Raw genomic sequence first — 17,633 nt, 5'->3', positions numbered from 1 at the left:
AAAACAACCTCAAGTCCCTCAGCCTTTCCTCGTAAGACCTTCCCTCCATACCAGGCAACATCCTAGTAAATCTCCTCTGCACTCTTTCCATAGCTTCCACATCCTTCCTATAATGCGGTGACCAGAACTGCACGCAATACTCCAGGTACGGTCTCACCAGAGTTTTGTACAGCTGCAGCATGCCATCGTGGCTCCGAAACTCGATCCCCCTACTAATAAAAGCTAACACACCATATGCCTTCTTAACAGCCCTATTAACCTGGGTAGCAACCTTCAGGGATTTATGCACCTGGACACCAAGATCTCTCTGTTCATCTACACTACCAAGAATCTTCCCATTAGCCCAGTACTCTGCATTCCTGTTACTCCTTCCAAAGTGAATCACCTCGCACTTTTCCGCATTAAACTCCATTTGCCATCTCTCAACCCAGCTCTGCAGCCTATCTATGTCCCTCTGTACCCTACAACATCCTTCGGCACTATCCACAACTCCACCGACCTTAGTGTTTACTAACCCACCCTTCTACACCCTCTTCCAGGTCATTTATAAAAATGACAAACAGCAGTGGCCCCAAAACAGATCCTTGCGGTACACCACTAGTAACTAAACTCCAGGATGAACATTTGCCATCAACCACCATCCTCTGTCTTCTTTCAGCTAGCCAATTTCTGATCCAAAGCTCTAAATCACCTTCAACCCCATACTTCCGTATTTTCTGCAATAGCCTACCGTGGGGAACCTTATCAAACGCCTTACTGAAATCCATATACACCACATTCACTGCTTTACCCTCATCCACCTGTGTGGTCACCTTCTCGAAAATCTCAATAAGGTTTGTGAGGCACGACCTACCTGTCACAAAACCGTGCTGACTATCGCTAATGAACTTATTCTTTTCAAGATGATTATAAATCCTGTCTCTTATAACCTTTTCCAACATTTTACCCACAACTGAAGTAAGGCTCACAGGTCTATAATTACCAGGGCTGTCTCTACTCCCCTTCTTGAACAAGGGGACAACATTTGCTATCCTCCAGTCTTCCGGCACTATTCCTGTCGACAATGACGGCATGAAGATCAAGGACAAAGGCTCTGCAATTTCCTCCCTTGCTTCCCAGAGAATCCTAGGATAAATCCCATCTGGCCCAGGGGACTTATCTATTTTCACACTTTCCAAAATTGCTAACACCTCCTCCTTGTGAACCTCAATCCCATCTAGCCTAGTAGCCTGAATCTCAGTATTCTCTTCGACAACATTTTCTTTCTCTACTGTAAATACTGACGCAAAATATTCATTTAACACTTCCCCTATCTCCTCTGATTCCACACACAACTTCCCACTACTATCCTTGATTGGCCCTAATCTAACTCTAGTCATTCTTTTATTCCTGATATACCTATAGAAAGCCTTAGGGTTTTCCCTGATCCTATCCGCCAATGACTTCTCGTGTCCTCTCCTTGCTCTTCTTAGCTCTCCCTTTAGATCCTTCTTGGCTAGCTTGTAACTCTCAAGCGCCCTAACTGAGCCTTCACGTCTCATCCTAACATAAGCCTTCTTCTTCCTCTTGACAAGCACTTCAACTTCTTTAGTAAACCACGGCTCCCATTGGCAGAAGTGTCGATGACCAGAAGACACCAATTTAAGGTGAATGGCAAAAGAACAAAAGGCAACCTGAAGTGCAGAGAGTGGTTAGGATCTGAATGCACTGCCTAAGATTGTGGTGGAGGCAGATTCAGTTGTGGCTTTCGAAAGGGTATTGGATAATTATCTGAAGAGAAAAAATTTGCAGGTCTACGGGGTAAAGGCGAGGGAGTGGGACTAGGTGCGTTGCACTTGCAGAGAGCTAGCACAGACATGATGAGTTGAATGCCCTCCTTCTGTGCTGTAACCATTTTATGCTTTACTCTGACACCAGGGAGGCAACACAACATGTGGGACTCATGATGACCGTTACAGAAATGCCTGTCTGCCCTCCTAACTGTGGAATCTCCTATAACGACTGTATTTATCCTCTTTGCTGTTCCTCCTGTCCAGTCCCTTGCCCATTGTCGAAATGGCCTGGACTGCACTCCTTCTTGGTGTTGACAGTCCCAGCTGTCTCCAAAGCTGAATACCAGTTTGAGAGTAGAACACACCTCCTGCCTCTTCTTATTCTTTTGGATGGCTACCCATCTACTATCCTGAAATCTCACTATCTGTGGGGTGACCATCTCCTGGAAGGTATGATCCAGGAAACTCTCATCCTTCTTGATGCTCTGCAGTGACTTCAGCTGCCCCTCAAGCTTGGAAATTCTGTGATCATTACTGTTGTTTCTTTTTGTACCCTGTTCTATGTTGTGTGTTGATTAAAAGAAGAGGAAACTTCATGCATCATGGATTACAGTCAACTTGGACAAATTGCATTTAGAACCAGTAACAGAACGTGTAATATCAGTCTTGTCTGAGTTCTTGATAAGTATAAACCCAGTGTGAACTCTTCCCTTTTGGCAGGTGATGGAAAAACTAATGCTGGCTGAAAAGACTGCAATAGATATTGACAAATTACGCGATGGATATCGACCAGCAGCCAAAAGGGGTGCAATTTTGTTTTTTGTCCTGGCAGAGATGGCACTAGTTAACAGCATGTACCAATATTCCTTGACATCTTTCCTCGAGGTCTTTGACTTATCTCTCCGCAAATCCTTGCCTGACTCTGTACTTCAGAAGCGACTGAGGAACATCATGAAAGCATTGACCCTTAATATGTACAACTACGGCTGCACAGGTCAGTGTTATCAGTGTTGCTATACTACAGCCTTTGTACAGCTTTCCTTTCATTGAAAATGCAGTGTTTAATACTAACATATCCGAACTGTATTGAGCATGACTAATTAAGTGTTAAATTACACTCGGCAATCTGTTGCATAAGTGAGACGTATGCAGACTTTCAAGAATTTTCAAGTATTCCCCTGGCCAGCTTTCCACTCACCTTAAACTTCTGCTCTTCCCAAACTCTGTGCATAATTCCTCTCTGCACCATGTTCTACTGGCCCATTCCCTTGTTTTTGAGAACCTAAATTTACTCTTTTTAAATCCTCCATAGTTTCACCCCTCACGATCTCTGCAGTTTCCTCCAGCTCTACATTCCTGTGACTCTCGCCTCTTGCTGGTTATGGGAATCGGGCAGGAAAGTGGAGTTGAAGTGGAAGATCAGCCATGATCTTATTAAATGATGGAGCAGACTCGAGAGGCTATATGGACGATTCGTGGTCCTTTTTCTTAGGTTCTTATGCATCTCCCCTTTCTGTGCTCTACTATTGGCAACCGAACCTTCAATAGCCTACACTCAGGCTCTGCAATTTTCTGCCTAAACCTCGATGGGAGCTGGAAAAGGCAACACATCTGAACTGCATAAATAGAAAGTTAAGTTTCTTGACATGCTTGTTGTTAGCTTGTTAAGGGCTAGTTTTGAATTTTCTTGTTAAGGCACGGGATTCATGCAGGGTCTCAATTATGATAGGGAGGAGGAGGCGGTGACACAGTGGGGAACGAGTTAGAATGGCGGGACAGCAACAAAATGCACCATTAAGGAGGGAAGACTCAGAAAAAGCCTTCATTCACAGGCAACAGTTGTGCAGAGTGAGAAGAATTATCTGTCATATCTCTTCACTCTTGACAAGGGCATTTTGCGGGGCAGTAGGGGGCAGCGGTGGGTGGTGGTCGGGTCCTTCTCTTGGGATCATGACGGGGATTCAGGAGGACTTGATATTCCAGTGGAAAGGAAGGAAGGACATAAGAGGAAATGGGATTAAGCTACTCTGAGCTTGGATTGACTAGCAATGAGGAGCAGCATCTGCAAGAACAGAGGCAGACCCCGGGGCAACAGGGACTCGGGGGTGAGGAATGAGGGTTAGGGTCTACCGCCAAAGGAGAAGCTGCCCGGACATGGTGGAGCCTCAGCGCCGCAGAACACGGTGCCTGCCCAGGCAGATGGTTGCTGACCTGCGTGTCCTTGTTGAGGGTCATCTGAGGGTTTGCAGGAACCATCGCCATGGCCTTCCTGTGGCTCCGAAAGTCACAGTGGCCTTGCACTTTATTGCAACCTTCCCAGGAGCAGCAGCAGACATTGGCATCTCGCAGGCAGCAGCATATCATTGCATCACAGAGGTGACAGATGCTCTGTTCGAGAGAGCAGGGGATTACACTGAATTCAAGGTGCATAGCGGCAGTCAAGCTCAAAAGGCAGTGGATTTGCCTCGCCTTCTGGATGCCCTCAAGTGCAGGGGGTCATCAATTTCACACATGTGGCCATTGAGGCACCAACCGACCAACCAAAGGGATTCCACTCTAAACATTAAGCTGACGTGCAACCATAACACCGCTTTATGCAGGTGTGTGCACGCTATCCTGGAAGTTGCCAAGACGCCTTTATCCTTCGGCAATTGCAGGTGCCACAGCTCTTCATGGAGACTTCAAAGATCCATGGATAGCTTTAGCGGATAAGGCTTATCCCTTGTAGAGATGGCTGATGACTCTGGTGCGTCACCCTGCCACTGAGGCTGAGAGACACTGCAACCAATGCTCCCTTAACACATGGGTCAGCATGGAGCAGGCCATTAACCTCCTGATGATGAGGCTCAGATGGTACCCTCCAGTACACTCCCTCAAGTGTCTCGCACATTGTGGTGGTCTGCTGAGTCCTCCATTACATGGCCTCCCAGGAAGTGTGGACCTTGAGGAGGGAGAAACGCTGGAAGGCACAGCTCCGTGGAGGAGGAAGATGATGAGGAGGCTGTAGGATAACTGGAGCGCAGTCCCCATGCTTTGCAGGGACAGGAGACAGAGCGCACATCAGGGTGGCAGAGATGTTTGACCTGAGTGACACTCAGTCTGCAGAAGAGGAGAGTGTCCTTCATCTGAGTGAGAGCAACCACACTTAGCAGCAAAAATCAGCAACCTTCCAATGGCACAAACACTGCAAGGGTCCAGAGTCTTGACCTGATATACTCTTACCCAGCACATTCCCTTGCTCGACTAACTACTTATTTCTCATTCTCCTGCGTCTTGCCATGATGAAATGGAAACACGCAAGTCTGCCGTGGTGCAACGACTGCCCAGAGTTTTATTGCTTGACAGTTCACTATTATTAACAGCAGATACCCCCAGGTGACCCACAAAGTGTCATTAATGACACAGTGGCCTCTGCTGACAGCCACTCCTATGAAATAAAAACAAGAAATGCTGGAAATACTCAGCAGGTCTGGCAGCATCTGTGCAGAGAGAAGCAGAGTTAATGTTTCAGGTCAGTGACCTTCAGCAGAACTGGTAAATGTTAGAAATGTTATAGGTTTTAAGCAAATAAAGCAGGGGTGGGGCAAGAAATAACAAAAGGGAAAGTGTTGATAGTTCAGAGGGTCACAGAGAATAACTGACCAGAAGGTCATGGAGCAAAGGCAAATGGTATGTTAATGGTGTGCTGAAAGACAAAGCTTTAGTGCAGAGAGGATCTTAATTGACAGAAAAATGAACAGCCCTGGCCCAAAGCACAGACATGAAAAAAAACTGTGGGTAGGCACATGGTAAAAAAAAAATGAATGATGAAACAAACTAAAATAAGACAAACAAATAAAAATAATAAATAACTAAAAATAAAAAGGGGGGCCTGTCATGCTCTGAAATTACTGAACTCAATGTTCAGTCCGGCAGGCTGTAGTGTGCCTAATCGATAAATGAGATGCTGTTCCTCGAGCTTGCGTTTATGTTCACTGGAACACTGCAGCAATCCCAGGACAGAGATGTGGGCATGAGAGCAGAGGGGTATGTTGTAATGGCAAGCAACCGGAAGCTCGGAGTCATGCTTTCGGACTGAGCGAAGGTGTTCCGCAAAGTGGTCACCCAATCTGCGTTTGGTCTCCCCAGTGTAGAGGAGACCACATTGTGAGCAGCGAATACAGTATGCTACATTGAAAGAAGTATAAGTAAATCGCTGCTTCACCTGAAAGGAGTGTTTGGGGCCTTGGATAGTGAGGAGAGAGGAGGTAAATGGGCAGGTATTACACCTCCTGCGATTGCATGGGAAGGTGCAGTGGGAAGGGGATGAGGTGTTGGGGGTAATGGAGGAGTGGACCAGGTTGTCACAGAGAGAATGATCCCTTTGGAATGCTGACAGGGGAGGGGAAGATGCGTTTGGTAGTGGCATCATGCTGGACGTGACGGAAATGGCGGAGGATGATCCTTTGGATGTGGAGGCTGGTGGGGTGCTTTTATTTTAACCACTCCTATGAGTTGCTGCCCCTGTGGCTGTGGATGAAGTGGATGAGGTCTGCTTGCTAGTGCCTGTCTGGGACTGAGATGCTCATGGGGAGGCACCTCCAAAGGCTGCTCCACCAGCAATGCTATGGGGGCAGCCTTTGTTACAGGTGTAACTCTACAGATGCTTTGTCTATTGGAGGGGCCATGGAGGCAGCTGATGATGACTGAGCCCTGTGGGGAGTGGCCCCCTCATCAACATCTGTCGCCTCCTCAGCCCTTTCATGGCACCCTTGATTGCGAGAGGGCAGCACCAGCTGGGGTACACCTGGCTTCTTTGTGGCACTGCCTGGCCAATGCTATTAACTGTGGTTTGCATCCTGTGCACATCAGTGCCCTGCTCCTGCATCCACTCTGAGTGATGCCGCATATGGCTTTCCAAAAGACTGGCCAGTCTCTCGATGGAGCAGCTCATCCCCTGAAAGCACGGAGACATTGGCCGGAATTTAATGCCCCCACCCTCAGGAGTGGACTAGGAGGCGGGGTGAGGGTGGGGGGGTGCCGTGCCTTTTGCCTACCCGCCTCCGCTGCTATTTTACCAGCAGTGGGGGAGGTGGCAAATGGTCCACCTGCCCTTAGGCTAGTTGAGGCCCTTAAGTGACCAAGTGGACAGGCACTTCAGATCCTGAGGAGGCCACCTAGTAATACCTGGTGGCCTCCGTCCGGGCTGGGGTGGGGCCCTCGAGATTGGGCACCCTATGCCCCATGGAGGGCTGCCCCCGCTAAAATAACAGTCCTCCCAGCCTCCATTCTGACCCCCTCCTCCCTCGCCCAGGCCTAACCGATTGTCTCTGGCGAGGCCCAAACCCCATTTGCCTTTTTGGAGGTGGGTGTCCATCATTCTGTTCTTGCTGAGTGCAGTCCCAGCAGTGGCCATTGCTCACAGTGGTGCTGCTGACTGAAGAGCTGTCGGCCCTGTAATTGGTCAGTAGCTCTTGGAGGCGGGTCTTTCTGCCTCAGATGGATGGAAACCACGACTGCAGCCACTTGAGGGCCTGAGTCACGCAAATTGCAGTGTGACTTTCAGGCCTGGCGGAGGCAGGTGTGTCCCGGCTTTCTAGTCGTTGGACAAGGCCCCCGCCTCGTTGTTAAATTTCAGCCATTGTGAAGCACCTGAGATGAATGGACTTCTCCATTCTCATCCCATGACTTTGCAGAGCCTCAGATAACTCAAACATGTGGGCACTCATCTCACACTGGTGCTTCAGGTAGAGCCACCTGTTTATGACCCGCAACTGTATAAAATGCTGGTTAGGCCACAGCTGGAGTATTGCTTACAGTTCTGGTCACCACATTACAGGAAGGACATAATTGCTCTGGAGAGAGTACAGAGGAGATGTAGAAGAATGTTGCCAGGGTTTGAAAGTTGCAGCTATGAGGAAAGATTGGACAGGCTAGGTTTGTTTTCCTTAGAACAGAGGAGGCTGAGGGGTGACTTAATAGAGTCATAGAGTCGTACAGCATAGAAACAGGCCCTTCGGCCCACCGCGTCCATGCCGACCATAATGCCTATCTATACTAATCCCACCTGCCTGCATTAATTCCATATCCCTCTATGCCTTGCTCATTCAAGTACCTGTCCAGATGCCTCTTAAATGTCGCTACTATTCCTGCCTCCACCACCTCCTCAGGTAGCTCATTCCAGATACCCACTATTCTTTGTGCGAAAAATTTACCCCTTTGATCCCCTTTAAACCTCCTCCCTCCCACCTTAAATCTATGCCCTCTAGTTTTAGTCACCCTTACCATAGGAAACAGACTCTGGCTATCTACCCTATCTATGCCTCTCATAATTTTATATACCTCTATCATGTCCCCTCTCAGCCTCCTTCGCTCCAGGGAAAACAGACCCAGCCTATCCAATCTCTCTTTATAACTCAAGCCCTCCAAACCAGGCAACATCCTTGTGAATCTTTTCTGCACTCTCTCTAGCTTAATCACATCTTTCCTGTAGTGCGACGACCGGTACGGCACACAGTACTCCAAATGCGGCCTAACCAACGTTATGTACAACTGTAACATAACGTCCCAACTCTTGTACTCAATGCCTCGGCCGATGAAGGCAAGCATGCCATACGCCTTCTTCACCACCCTGTCTACCTGTGTTGCCACTTTCAGGGAACTATGTACTTGCACCCCCAAGGTCTCTCTGCTCAACAACACTCCCCAGGGCCCTGCCATTCACTGTATATGTCCTGCTCTGGTTTGTCTTCCCAAAATGCATCACTTCGCACTTGTCTGCGTTAAATTCCATTTGCCAATCCCTTGCCCACTTTCCCAGTTGATCTATATCCTGTTGTAACCCTAGACAACCTTCTTCACTGTCCACTATACCACCAATTTTGGTTTCATCTGCAAACTTACTAATCATGCCCCTAACATTCACATCCAAGTCATTAATATATATGACAAACAACAGAGGGCCCAGCACCGATCCCTGCGGCACACCACTGGTCACCGGCCTCCAATCTGAAAAACAACCCCCCACTACCACCCTCTGCCTCCTATCACCAAGCCAATTTTGTATCCAATTGGCTAGCTCACCCTGGATCCCATGTGTTCGAACCTTCTGGACTAGCCTACCATGCGGGACCTTGTCAAAGGCCTTGCTAAAGTCCATGTAGACAACGTCCATCGCCCTGCCCTCGTCAATCCTCTTGGTCACCTGCTCGAAAAACTCAATCAAATTCGTGAGACATGATTTCCCACGCACAAAGCCATGCTGACTATCCCTAATCAGACCATGAAATAGAGGTGTAATAGAGGTGTATGAAATTATGAGGGTTCTAGATAGAGTAGACAGGAAGGACCTGTTGCCCCTAGCGGAGAAGTCAATTACAGGGGGCACAGATTTAAGGTGGTTGGTAGAAGGATTAGAGGGGACATGAGGAAAAAAATTTTCTTCCAGAGGGTGATGGGTGTCTGGAATTCGCTGCCAGGAATGGTAGTGGAGGCAAAAACCCTCAATTCTTTTAAAAGGGACCTGGACCTGAAGTGCTATAACCGGCAAGGCTATGGACCAGGTGCTGGAAGGTGGGATTAGAGTGGGCAGCTGTCTTTATTTCAGCCGGCATGGACACAATGGGCTGAATGGCCTCCTTCTGTGCCATAATTTTTCTCTGGTTGTAAGCCTCTGCATTTCTACCCTGGGGAGACTGCCCACAGCTGACTCTGCCTCCCCCATATCCTGCAGCTCTGAAATGATGTCCGCTTCTCCCTATGCCACTGTTTCTAGTACCACGTGAGGACCCACAGAGGTGCGAGTGTCTGCGCTGGTGGAGGGTGCACAAGAAAGATATGAGGGTGCACGGTCTGATGTGTCTTCCTCATCTGAATCCTTGGGAACCTGTTGGCACTGTGTGCACTTCTTACCCCTCTGAACCTGGCCTTTTGAGAGGCATAAGAGAAGATGGTGATGAGATGCTTCTGCTGCTTAAAATAGTGAGATGACAGCTTATGCATTGCCAGTTTGTTCCATGCAGAGCATTACCATGCATCCCCTGAACCTGGAGATGTTGAGATCTTTTCACCCTGTTTGTGGTGAACTCCTGTTTCTCCATCTCCAACGTTCCTGTGAATTGACGCTCAGGCCACATCAAAGACCGGCTCCTCAAAATGCATCAGTGACGCGCGCTGGAGCATCCCACCATCCAGATGTGCCCTCTCGCTCTCCCTGGCATTCATCACCTCCTATTTGGCCTGCAAGGTGATGAAAGATGCCATTAGGATAATGTCAATCTCCCATACCACTTGCTGCTTTTCATTCACATATGCTGCTGAAGTCTGCATTCCAGCCTCCTGTCCAACAGCATTAGGGTTCTGACCTATGCTTATCGGTCATCAATGCTGCTGAGCATAATCTCTCCCACGGTCAGGAGAACTCTATGTGCCCTCCGGATGCCCCTCTCTTTTGCACTCCAGTGCCTGCTGACCAGGAGACATGACATATGGGTCTATTTTTAGACTCACCTGCCAGACCTAAGCAGGTCATTGAAATGTTTCCTGCACTGCACCCAGTTCCTCCTCACCACTGCTCTGCTGCTAACCTCATGATCCACCTCCAGCCAGGCCTTCTTGGTGAGCCTTGCAGGCTTTCTGTTACTACTGGCAGGGAACAGGATGTTTCTGCTCTCAGTCACTATCTCCATCGGCACTTCCAGCAAGGTGTCCAAAAAATGAGGCGGTTGTGGGGGGGTCTGCCCTGGTACAGGGCCTTTCCGTACCCACTACCCTCTGCTCACCTCCTACTTGCATCACCGGGACAAAGGGCAACCACAGAAATGGCTGCCTCTAACCCTTTAAATCAGACCTGCTGCTGCCTGTGTCCCACCTCCTTCCCATGGCCACTGCCGCTAATTGGGCAGCAAATACGACTCGAGGCTAATTAACTACTTACCACATTAAAATTGCAATCCATCTGCGTTGCCACAGCAGTGCGGGGTCAGGACCCAGAAATGACGGTAACGTTGGGGTTCTGACCCCGGAATTGAAATCCTGCCTAACCTTATCGAATCCCTTTATTATTTTAAACACCTCAATTAGATCATCCCTCAACCTTCTAAACTGAAAGGAATACAAGCCAAGTTTATGCAACCTGTCATAATTTAATAGGATAAGACAGTATATTACGGGAGAAACCATCTTTCAGGTGAGTGTATTTGTTTGTCAGTTGCTATATAATTTGTGATGCCCTTGTTATATAAAAAGAACTGGAAAATACAGTATTGTAAAATAATGCATTTTTGTGGCAAATTGTTTTTACCTTTTGAACTTGGGTTTCGATTCAAGACTGATGTTTACATCTTTGAAGTTTCTGGAGAGGGAAATATTTTTGGGTAATTTAAATCCAGTTCTTATCAAGCATGTATGTAACCCTGGAAACAGCTCATAAATCAATACTAGTTAGCATTAAATTGTCAATCTCACTTGAGAAAGGCGACAGAAAGTGTGAGAAATGTCAGCGTCATGCTGCTGCAGTCGGACAACATGGGGGCTAAGGCACATTTTGGACCAGAGTATAGGAAGTGTCACTCTACATTTGTACCTGAAGTTTCCACTTGATTGCTTTGATTTATTCAGTGCAAATTCCCCAATATTGGCATAACTGGCGCAAAGGATTGCCGAATTTTAAGTGCAAATTGTGTTCAATGCAACTTGAGTTTCTGTGAGCTTTTATGCTACTTTTAAAAACATTGCACGAGAAACTGACCCCTCCTACAAAACTGGCCAAGTCCCCAGGGTGAATTAATCACTATTGGGAGTTTCCGCTAATTGCCCTCGTTTGTAGGCCTTCAAAGAGGCTCCAAAAATTAAGCTGCAACCTTTGGACGCAAGGACTAACATGTTTTGAATGTTTTTTAAACTTACAAGTGAACTGACTATTGTAGCCCAATCTAACTAGCAAATAGTTACATGTATTTTTTTGTCACTTTCAATCATTTAAAATTGGTTTACTTGAGCATGCTTATTTTTTGTGATAAATGCATTTTCATGTGTATTAATTAAATGTTATCAAGTTTCCGCTCATAAATATATGAAGGAATATTTTTAAAGCAAAATTTTTCTCAAAAATTACATTTAAAAATGCTGCCCAGTTACACTGGTTCATGGTAGATTTTGTATTCAGCAAAATGCAAATAATTGAGCAGAAACTTGGGGTAAGAATAATACTTTCAAAACAGGTGCAATTTTGCGTGCAACTTACACCAAAATTGCCGATTGCATACAAAGAGGAAAATCTAACCCTTTTCCTCGCTTTACTTGACATTGGAGAATTTGATGTTGGCAGTCAGTAGAAAAGTGAAACAAAAACAAGAAATGCTGGATTCACTCAGCAGGTCTGGCAGCATCTGTGGAAAGAGAAGCAGAGTTAACGTTTCGGGTCAGTGACCTTTCTTCGGAACTGACAAATATTAGAAAAGTCACAGATTATAAACAAGTGAGGTGGGGGTTGGGCAAGAGATAACAAAGGAGAAGGTGCAGATTGGACCAGGCCACATAGCTGACCAAAAGGTCACGGAGCAAAGGCAAACAATATGTTAATGGTGTGTTGAAAGACAAAGCATTAGTACAGATTAGGTGTGAATATACTGAATATTGAACATCAGCAAGTGCAAACCTGAAGAAAAACAACCTGAAAAAAACAGTGGGTAAGCAAACTGAACAAACTAAGATGAAATGAAATAAATGCAAAAAAAGATTGTAAAAAATGTAAAAAGGAATGCAAAAAAAAAGGAAGAAAAAATAACTAAAAATGACTAAAAATGAAAGTAAAGTGGGGGGCTGTCATGCTCTGAAAGTAGAAAAGTGATTCTATTCTGCAGCCTTTCACACACTGACATCAGACTGACATGCTAACATCACACTGACATCACTGACATCACACTGACATCCTTTCACACACTGACATCACACTGAAACTGACATTACACTGACACTGACATCACTGACATCAGACTGACATCCTTACACACACTGACATCAAACACTGACAACACTGACATCACACTGAGTTCCTTTCACACACTGACATCACACTGACATCCTTTCACACACTGACACCACACTGACATCCTTTCACACACTGACATCAAACATTGACATCACACTGACATCCTTTCACACACTGACATCACACAGTGACATCACACACTGACGTCACTGACATCACTGACACACTGACATCACACACCACTCACATCACACACCACTCACATCACACACCACTCACATCACACACCACTCACATCACACACATCACACACATCACACACATCACTCACATCACACACATCACTCACTGACATCACTGACACATTGACATCACACACTGACATCACACACTGACATCACTGACATCACTGACATCACACACTCACACACTGACATCACGGACAACACTGACGTCACACACTTGACGTCACACACTTGACGTCACATACTGACATCACACACTGACATCACTGACATCCTTTCACACACTGACATCACACATCATTGACACACTGACATCACTGACATCACACACTTAAATCACTGACAAAACTGACATACTGACATCACACACTGACATCACACTGACATCACACTGACATCACACTGACGACACACTGACATCACTGACATCACACACTGACATCACTGACATCACACACTGACATCACTGACACACTGACATCACACTGACGACACACTGACATCACACACTGACATCACTGACATCACACACTACACACTGACATCACACACTGACATCACTGACGACACTGACATCACACACTGACATCATACTGACATCACACACTGACATCACTGACATCCTTTCACACACTGACATCACACAACACTGACATCACTGACACACTGACATCTCACACACTGACGTCACTGACATATTGACATCACACTGACATCACACACTGACATCACACACTGACGTCACTGACATCACACACTGACATCACTGACACACTGACATCACACACTGACATCACTGACATACTGACATCACACTGACATCACACACTGACATCACACACTGACATCACTGACACACTGACATCACACTGACACACTGACATCACACTGACATACTGACATCACACACTGACATCACTGACATACTGACATCCTTTCCCCTGTTGATAATAAAAATGCACCTTTAAAGATGCTTTTAAGTTAACTCCTCCCTTGTCCTTCCAGGTCTATTTGAACGGCATAAGTTGCTTTTCTCATTCAACATGACGATAAAAATTGAGCAGGCGGAGCAAAGGATTCCTCAGGAAGAACTGGAATTTTTTTTGAAAGGTAAGTTTACGAAAAGGAATTATGTGTATACCTACTAGGGTGTCACTTATATGGCATTGAGTTTTAAATTACTTTTTAATTGTAAATCCGTATTAATTCAGTGCTCCCTCAGTACTGACCTCTAATAGTACAGCACTCTATCCATGTTGCTTCTCCGACAGTACAGCACTCCATCAGCATTGCCTCGACAGTGCAACACTCCCTCAGTACCGCCCTCCAGCAGTACAGCACTCCCTCAGTACTGCCCTTCCGACAGTACAGCACCCCCCTCCATACTGACCCTCCAACAGTGCAGCATGCCCTCAGTACAGCAGTCCTTCAGTCCTGCTCCTCTGACAGTGCCCCACTCCCTCAGTTCTGCCCCTCCAACAGTACAGCACTCCCTCAGTACTACCCCTCCGACAGTACAGCGCTCTCTCAGTACTCCCCCTCTGACAGTAGAGCACTCCCTCAGTACTGCACTGGAGTACCAGCCTAGATTATGTGCTCAAGTCTCTGGAGTGGGCCTTGAACCTACGGTCAGCTGTCTTAGAAGGAAGAATTCTTCCGCTCAGCCATGTCTGGAACTAAAGGGCGGCACAGTGGCGCAGTGGTTAGCACCGCAGCCTCACAGCTCCAGTGACCCGGGTTCAATTCTGGGTACTGCCTGTGTGGAGTTTGCAAGTTGTCCCTGTGTTTGCGTGGGTTTCCTCCGGGTGCTCCGGTTTCCTCCCACATGACAAAGACTTGCAGGTTGGTAGGTAAATTGGCCATTAGCAATTGCCCCTAGTGTAGGTAGGTGGTAGGGAAATATAGGGACAGGTGGGGATGTGGTAGGAATATGGGATTAGTGTAGGGTTAGTATAAATGGGTGGTTGATGGTCGGCTCAGACTTGGTGGGCCGAAGGGCCTGTTTCAGTGCTGTATCTCTAAAACTAAAATTCCTGTATGTCCGATACCCTGCAGTGCTAGGGGAATTTTGCAGGTTTCACATTTTAATATTTGGAATCTATTGTTAATATTTAGATATACTTGAAATGTGTACATAAACAATGTCATTAAACTTTAAAAGAAATTGGGTCAATAACTGCTGTTAATGGATGCCCTTAATTCCCACAAAATGTTGCTGTAAATCTATTAATTGACTGGTTCCATACAGCAGCAAGTCTGCAGTTAATTCCATTCAGCTCCTATATAAATGCTGCAAGAGATTTGAAAAGCATAAATTATCTATGCCATCTCCTTCCAGGAATCATTGAGCATAAGTGAGGGACCCCACTTCCTCAGGCAGATTAGCAAGGTTCAGTATTGATTAGTTGAAGGATGTCAGTGCATTATTTAGATTTCTCTGACATCATTCTTTTAGGCACTTCTGTTATATACAGCTGCTCTCCAGATATCGTAAATCTGCCAAACATTTCCTCACGAGCCCCGATTCTGAGATGCTGAGATCCCAACTCAGATCCACCTGGCATTCAGACAAAGACCTGGAGCCCATCTTGCTAGCTGTTCTGCAGAAAGTCGGGTATGAGGATATTAGGAGTCTGGCTAACTAATGTCTCAAACACTCAAAAGTTATTAACCTCTTTCTACAGCTAATCCCTCTGATCACTGCCTCTGATGCACATGTTTCTCTACCAGTGTATTATTGTTTTTTTACAAAGCACCAATTTCATTAGAGAAGGACTCAAACTCAGTGTTGGATCAATGAAAAGTTATTCAGCTGAATGTTGCCCACTATGATGATGAGGTTATAATAAACTGGGCTGAATCATTTTCAGTAAAAGCAGGTGTTAGTTCCATTTAATGTCTTAGTTATTAACTTACATGCAAAAATTACTGCATAGCAATTTAGTTTTAGGTTGAAATAATTTACTAAAGGTGTCAGTTCCTCACTTTAATTAAGGTCCATTTCACCTGCAGAATATGAATGTGCAAAGCTAAAGTGGGCCATAATAAAACTCAGCATTAAAGATAGTATGCAGAAGAATAAAGGGAGGAGAGGAGGAGTATCAAAGCAGGGAAAACACTGCGATAAAGGAATGATGTGTTAGCTTGGACAAATAAACGAGTAGCATTAAATGCAAACAAAAAGAAGATAAAATGTGTGTATTTCATGCTCAAAGTGTGGGAAATAAATGGGGGAACTAGAGAGAATGACATCACAGGAAGATATGGGGCAGGATTTTCGTTCCGGGGTAGGGAAAAGGATGTCGGGACTATTTCTGGGTCCTGATCTTGCCCCAAGGAGAAGTGTACATGAATCACAAAAGGTTAGCATGCAGGTACAGCAAGTAATTAGGAAGGCAAATGAAATATTGGCATTTATTGCGAGGGGGATAGAATATAAAAGTAGGGAAGTCTTACTACAACTGTACAGGCAATTGGTGAGACCAAACCCAGAGTACTGCGTACAGTTTTGGTCTCCTTACTTAAGGAGGGATATACCTAAATTGGAAGCAGTTCGGAAAAGGTTGACTAGGCTAATCTCTGGGAAAAAGGGGTTTGTCTTTTGAGGAAAGGTTGAGCAGTTTGGTCCTATACTCATTGGAGTTTAAAAGATTGAGAGGTGACCTTATTGAAATGTACAAGATTCTGAGGGGGCTTGACAGGGTAGATGTGGGGGAATCTAGAATTAGGGGGCACAGAATAAGGGGCCTCCCATTTGAGACAGAGATGAAGAGGTACTTCTACTTTTAGAAGGTTGTTAATCTTTGGAATTCTCTTCCCCAGAAAGCAGTGGAGGCTGGGTCGTTGAATATATTCAAGGTTAAGTTAGACAGATTTTTGTCCTACAAGGGTTATGGGGGTGCTGGCAGGAAAGTGGAGTTAAGGCCAGAATCAAATCAGCCATCATTATATCGAATGAGGAGCAGGCTCAAGGGCTGAATGGCCAATGCCTGTTCCTATTTCTTATGTTTTTAAGTCGTCACAGCCCCTGATTTTCATGGGGCAGTCCGTTAGTTGGCTGGAGAGTGGGTCGACCGGCCAATTAGCGGCCGCAGGGGCAAGAACAGAGACAGGACTGAAAGAAAGCTGGCCCAAATTAAACCCACCATGTCATCCATTATTAGAGATTTAATTGCTGGAATAAATACAGAGCAGGAAAAGGAGGCGGCTGAAACCCGGGGCAGGGCTGCCCATGGTTTTGCAGTGCCAATCTGGAGGTGTTCCTTGAGGCAGTGAATGAGAGGAGGGAGGTCCTCTTTCCAGAGGGTGGCAGAAGAAGGCCACCCTCCCAAACCAAGCAGGCCTGGATAGAAGTGGCAGAGACAGTAAGCAGACTGAGTGTGGTCCCAAGAAATTGGGTCCAGTGCCAGAAGAGATTCAATGACCTTATTGGCTCTGGCAAAGTGATGGCAACACAGTCCCTCAGAGCAGACCTCTGGGTATTCAACCTCCAGCAGACAGTCCAGCTGAGGAGCCTGAGGACCCCATGCTGCTCCTGAACATGGGAATAATGTGTGCTGAGGATACTTACTTGCTCCTCAGCAAGGCTCAGAGCCCTGGTGCTGCTGTGGGCCTGCCAGCACTGATGCATGCAGTTTCTTATGTCAG

The 17,633-nt window shown here is 46.2% G+C and overlaps 1 protein-coding gene across 11 annotated transcripts in view; it reads left to right on the top strand.

Annotated features, from left to right (window-relative positions):
- The window catches only part of dnah10 (dynein axonemal heavy chain 10), a 323,633-nt gene that overhangs the window by 239,443 nt on the left and 66,557 nt on the right, over window positions 1-17,633 (top strand). For 9 of the 11 annotated variants that reach the window (XM_068054492.1, XM_068054489.1, XM_068054490.1 and 6 more), the window contains 2 exons: window positions 2,493-2,766; window positions 13,992-14,096. In XM_068054492.1, the coding sequence (XP_067910593.1) occupies window positions 2,493-2,766; window positions 13,992-14,096 (379 nt within the window). The remainder of the gene's footprint in view (window positions 1-2,492; window positions 2,767-13,991; window positions 14,097-17,633) is intronic. The other 2 variants (XM_068054491.1, XR_010977212.1) reach the window with 2 other exon arrangements.

The sequence above is a fragment of the Heterodontus francisci genome, chromosome 23 (assembly GCF_036365525.1).
Source record: "Heterodontus francisci isolate sHetFra1 chromosome 23, sHetFra1.hap1, whole genome shotgun sequence".
Taxonomy (NCBI): Eukaryota; Metazoa; Chordata; class Chondrichthyes; order Heterodontiformes; family Heterodontidae; genus Heterodontus; species Heterodontus francisci.
The sequence above is the reverse complement of the archived record's forward strand: the minus strand, read 5'-3'. Positions and strand labels throughout refer to the sequence as shown.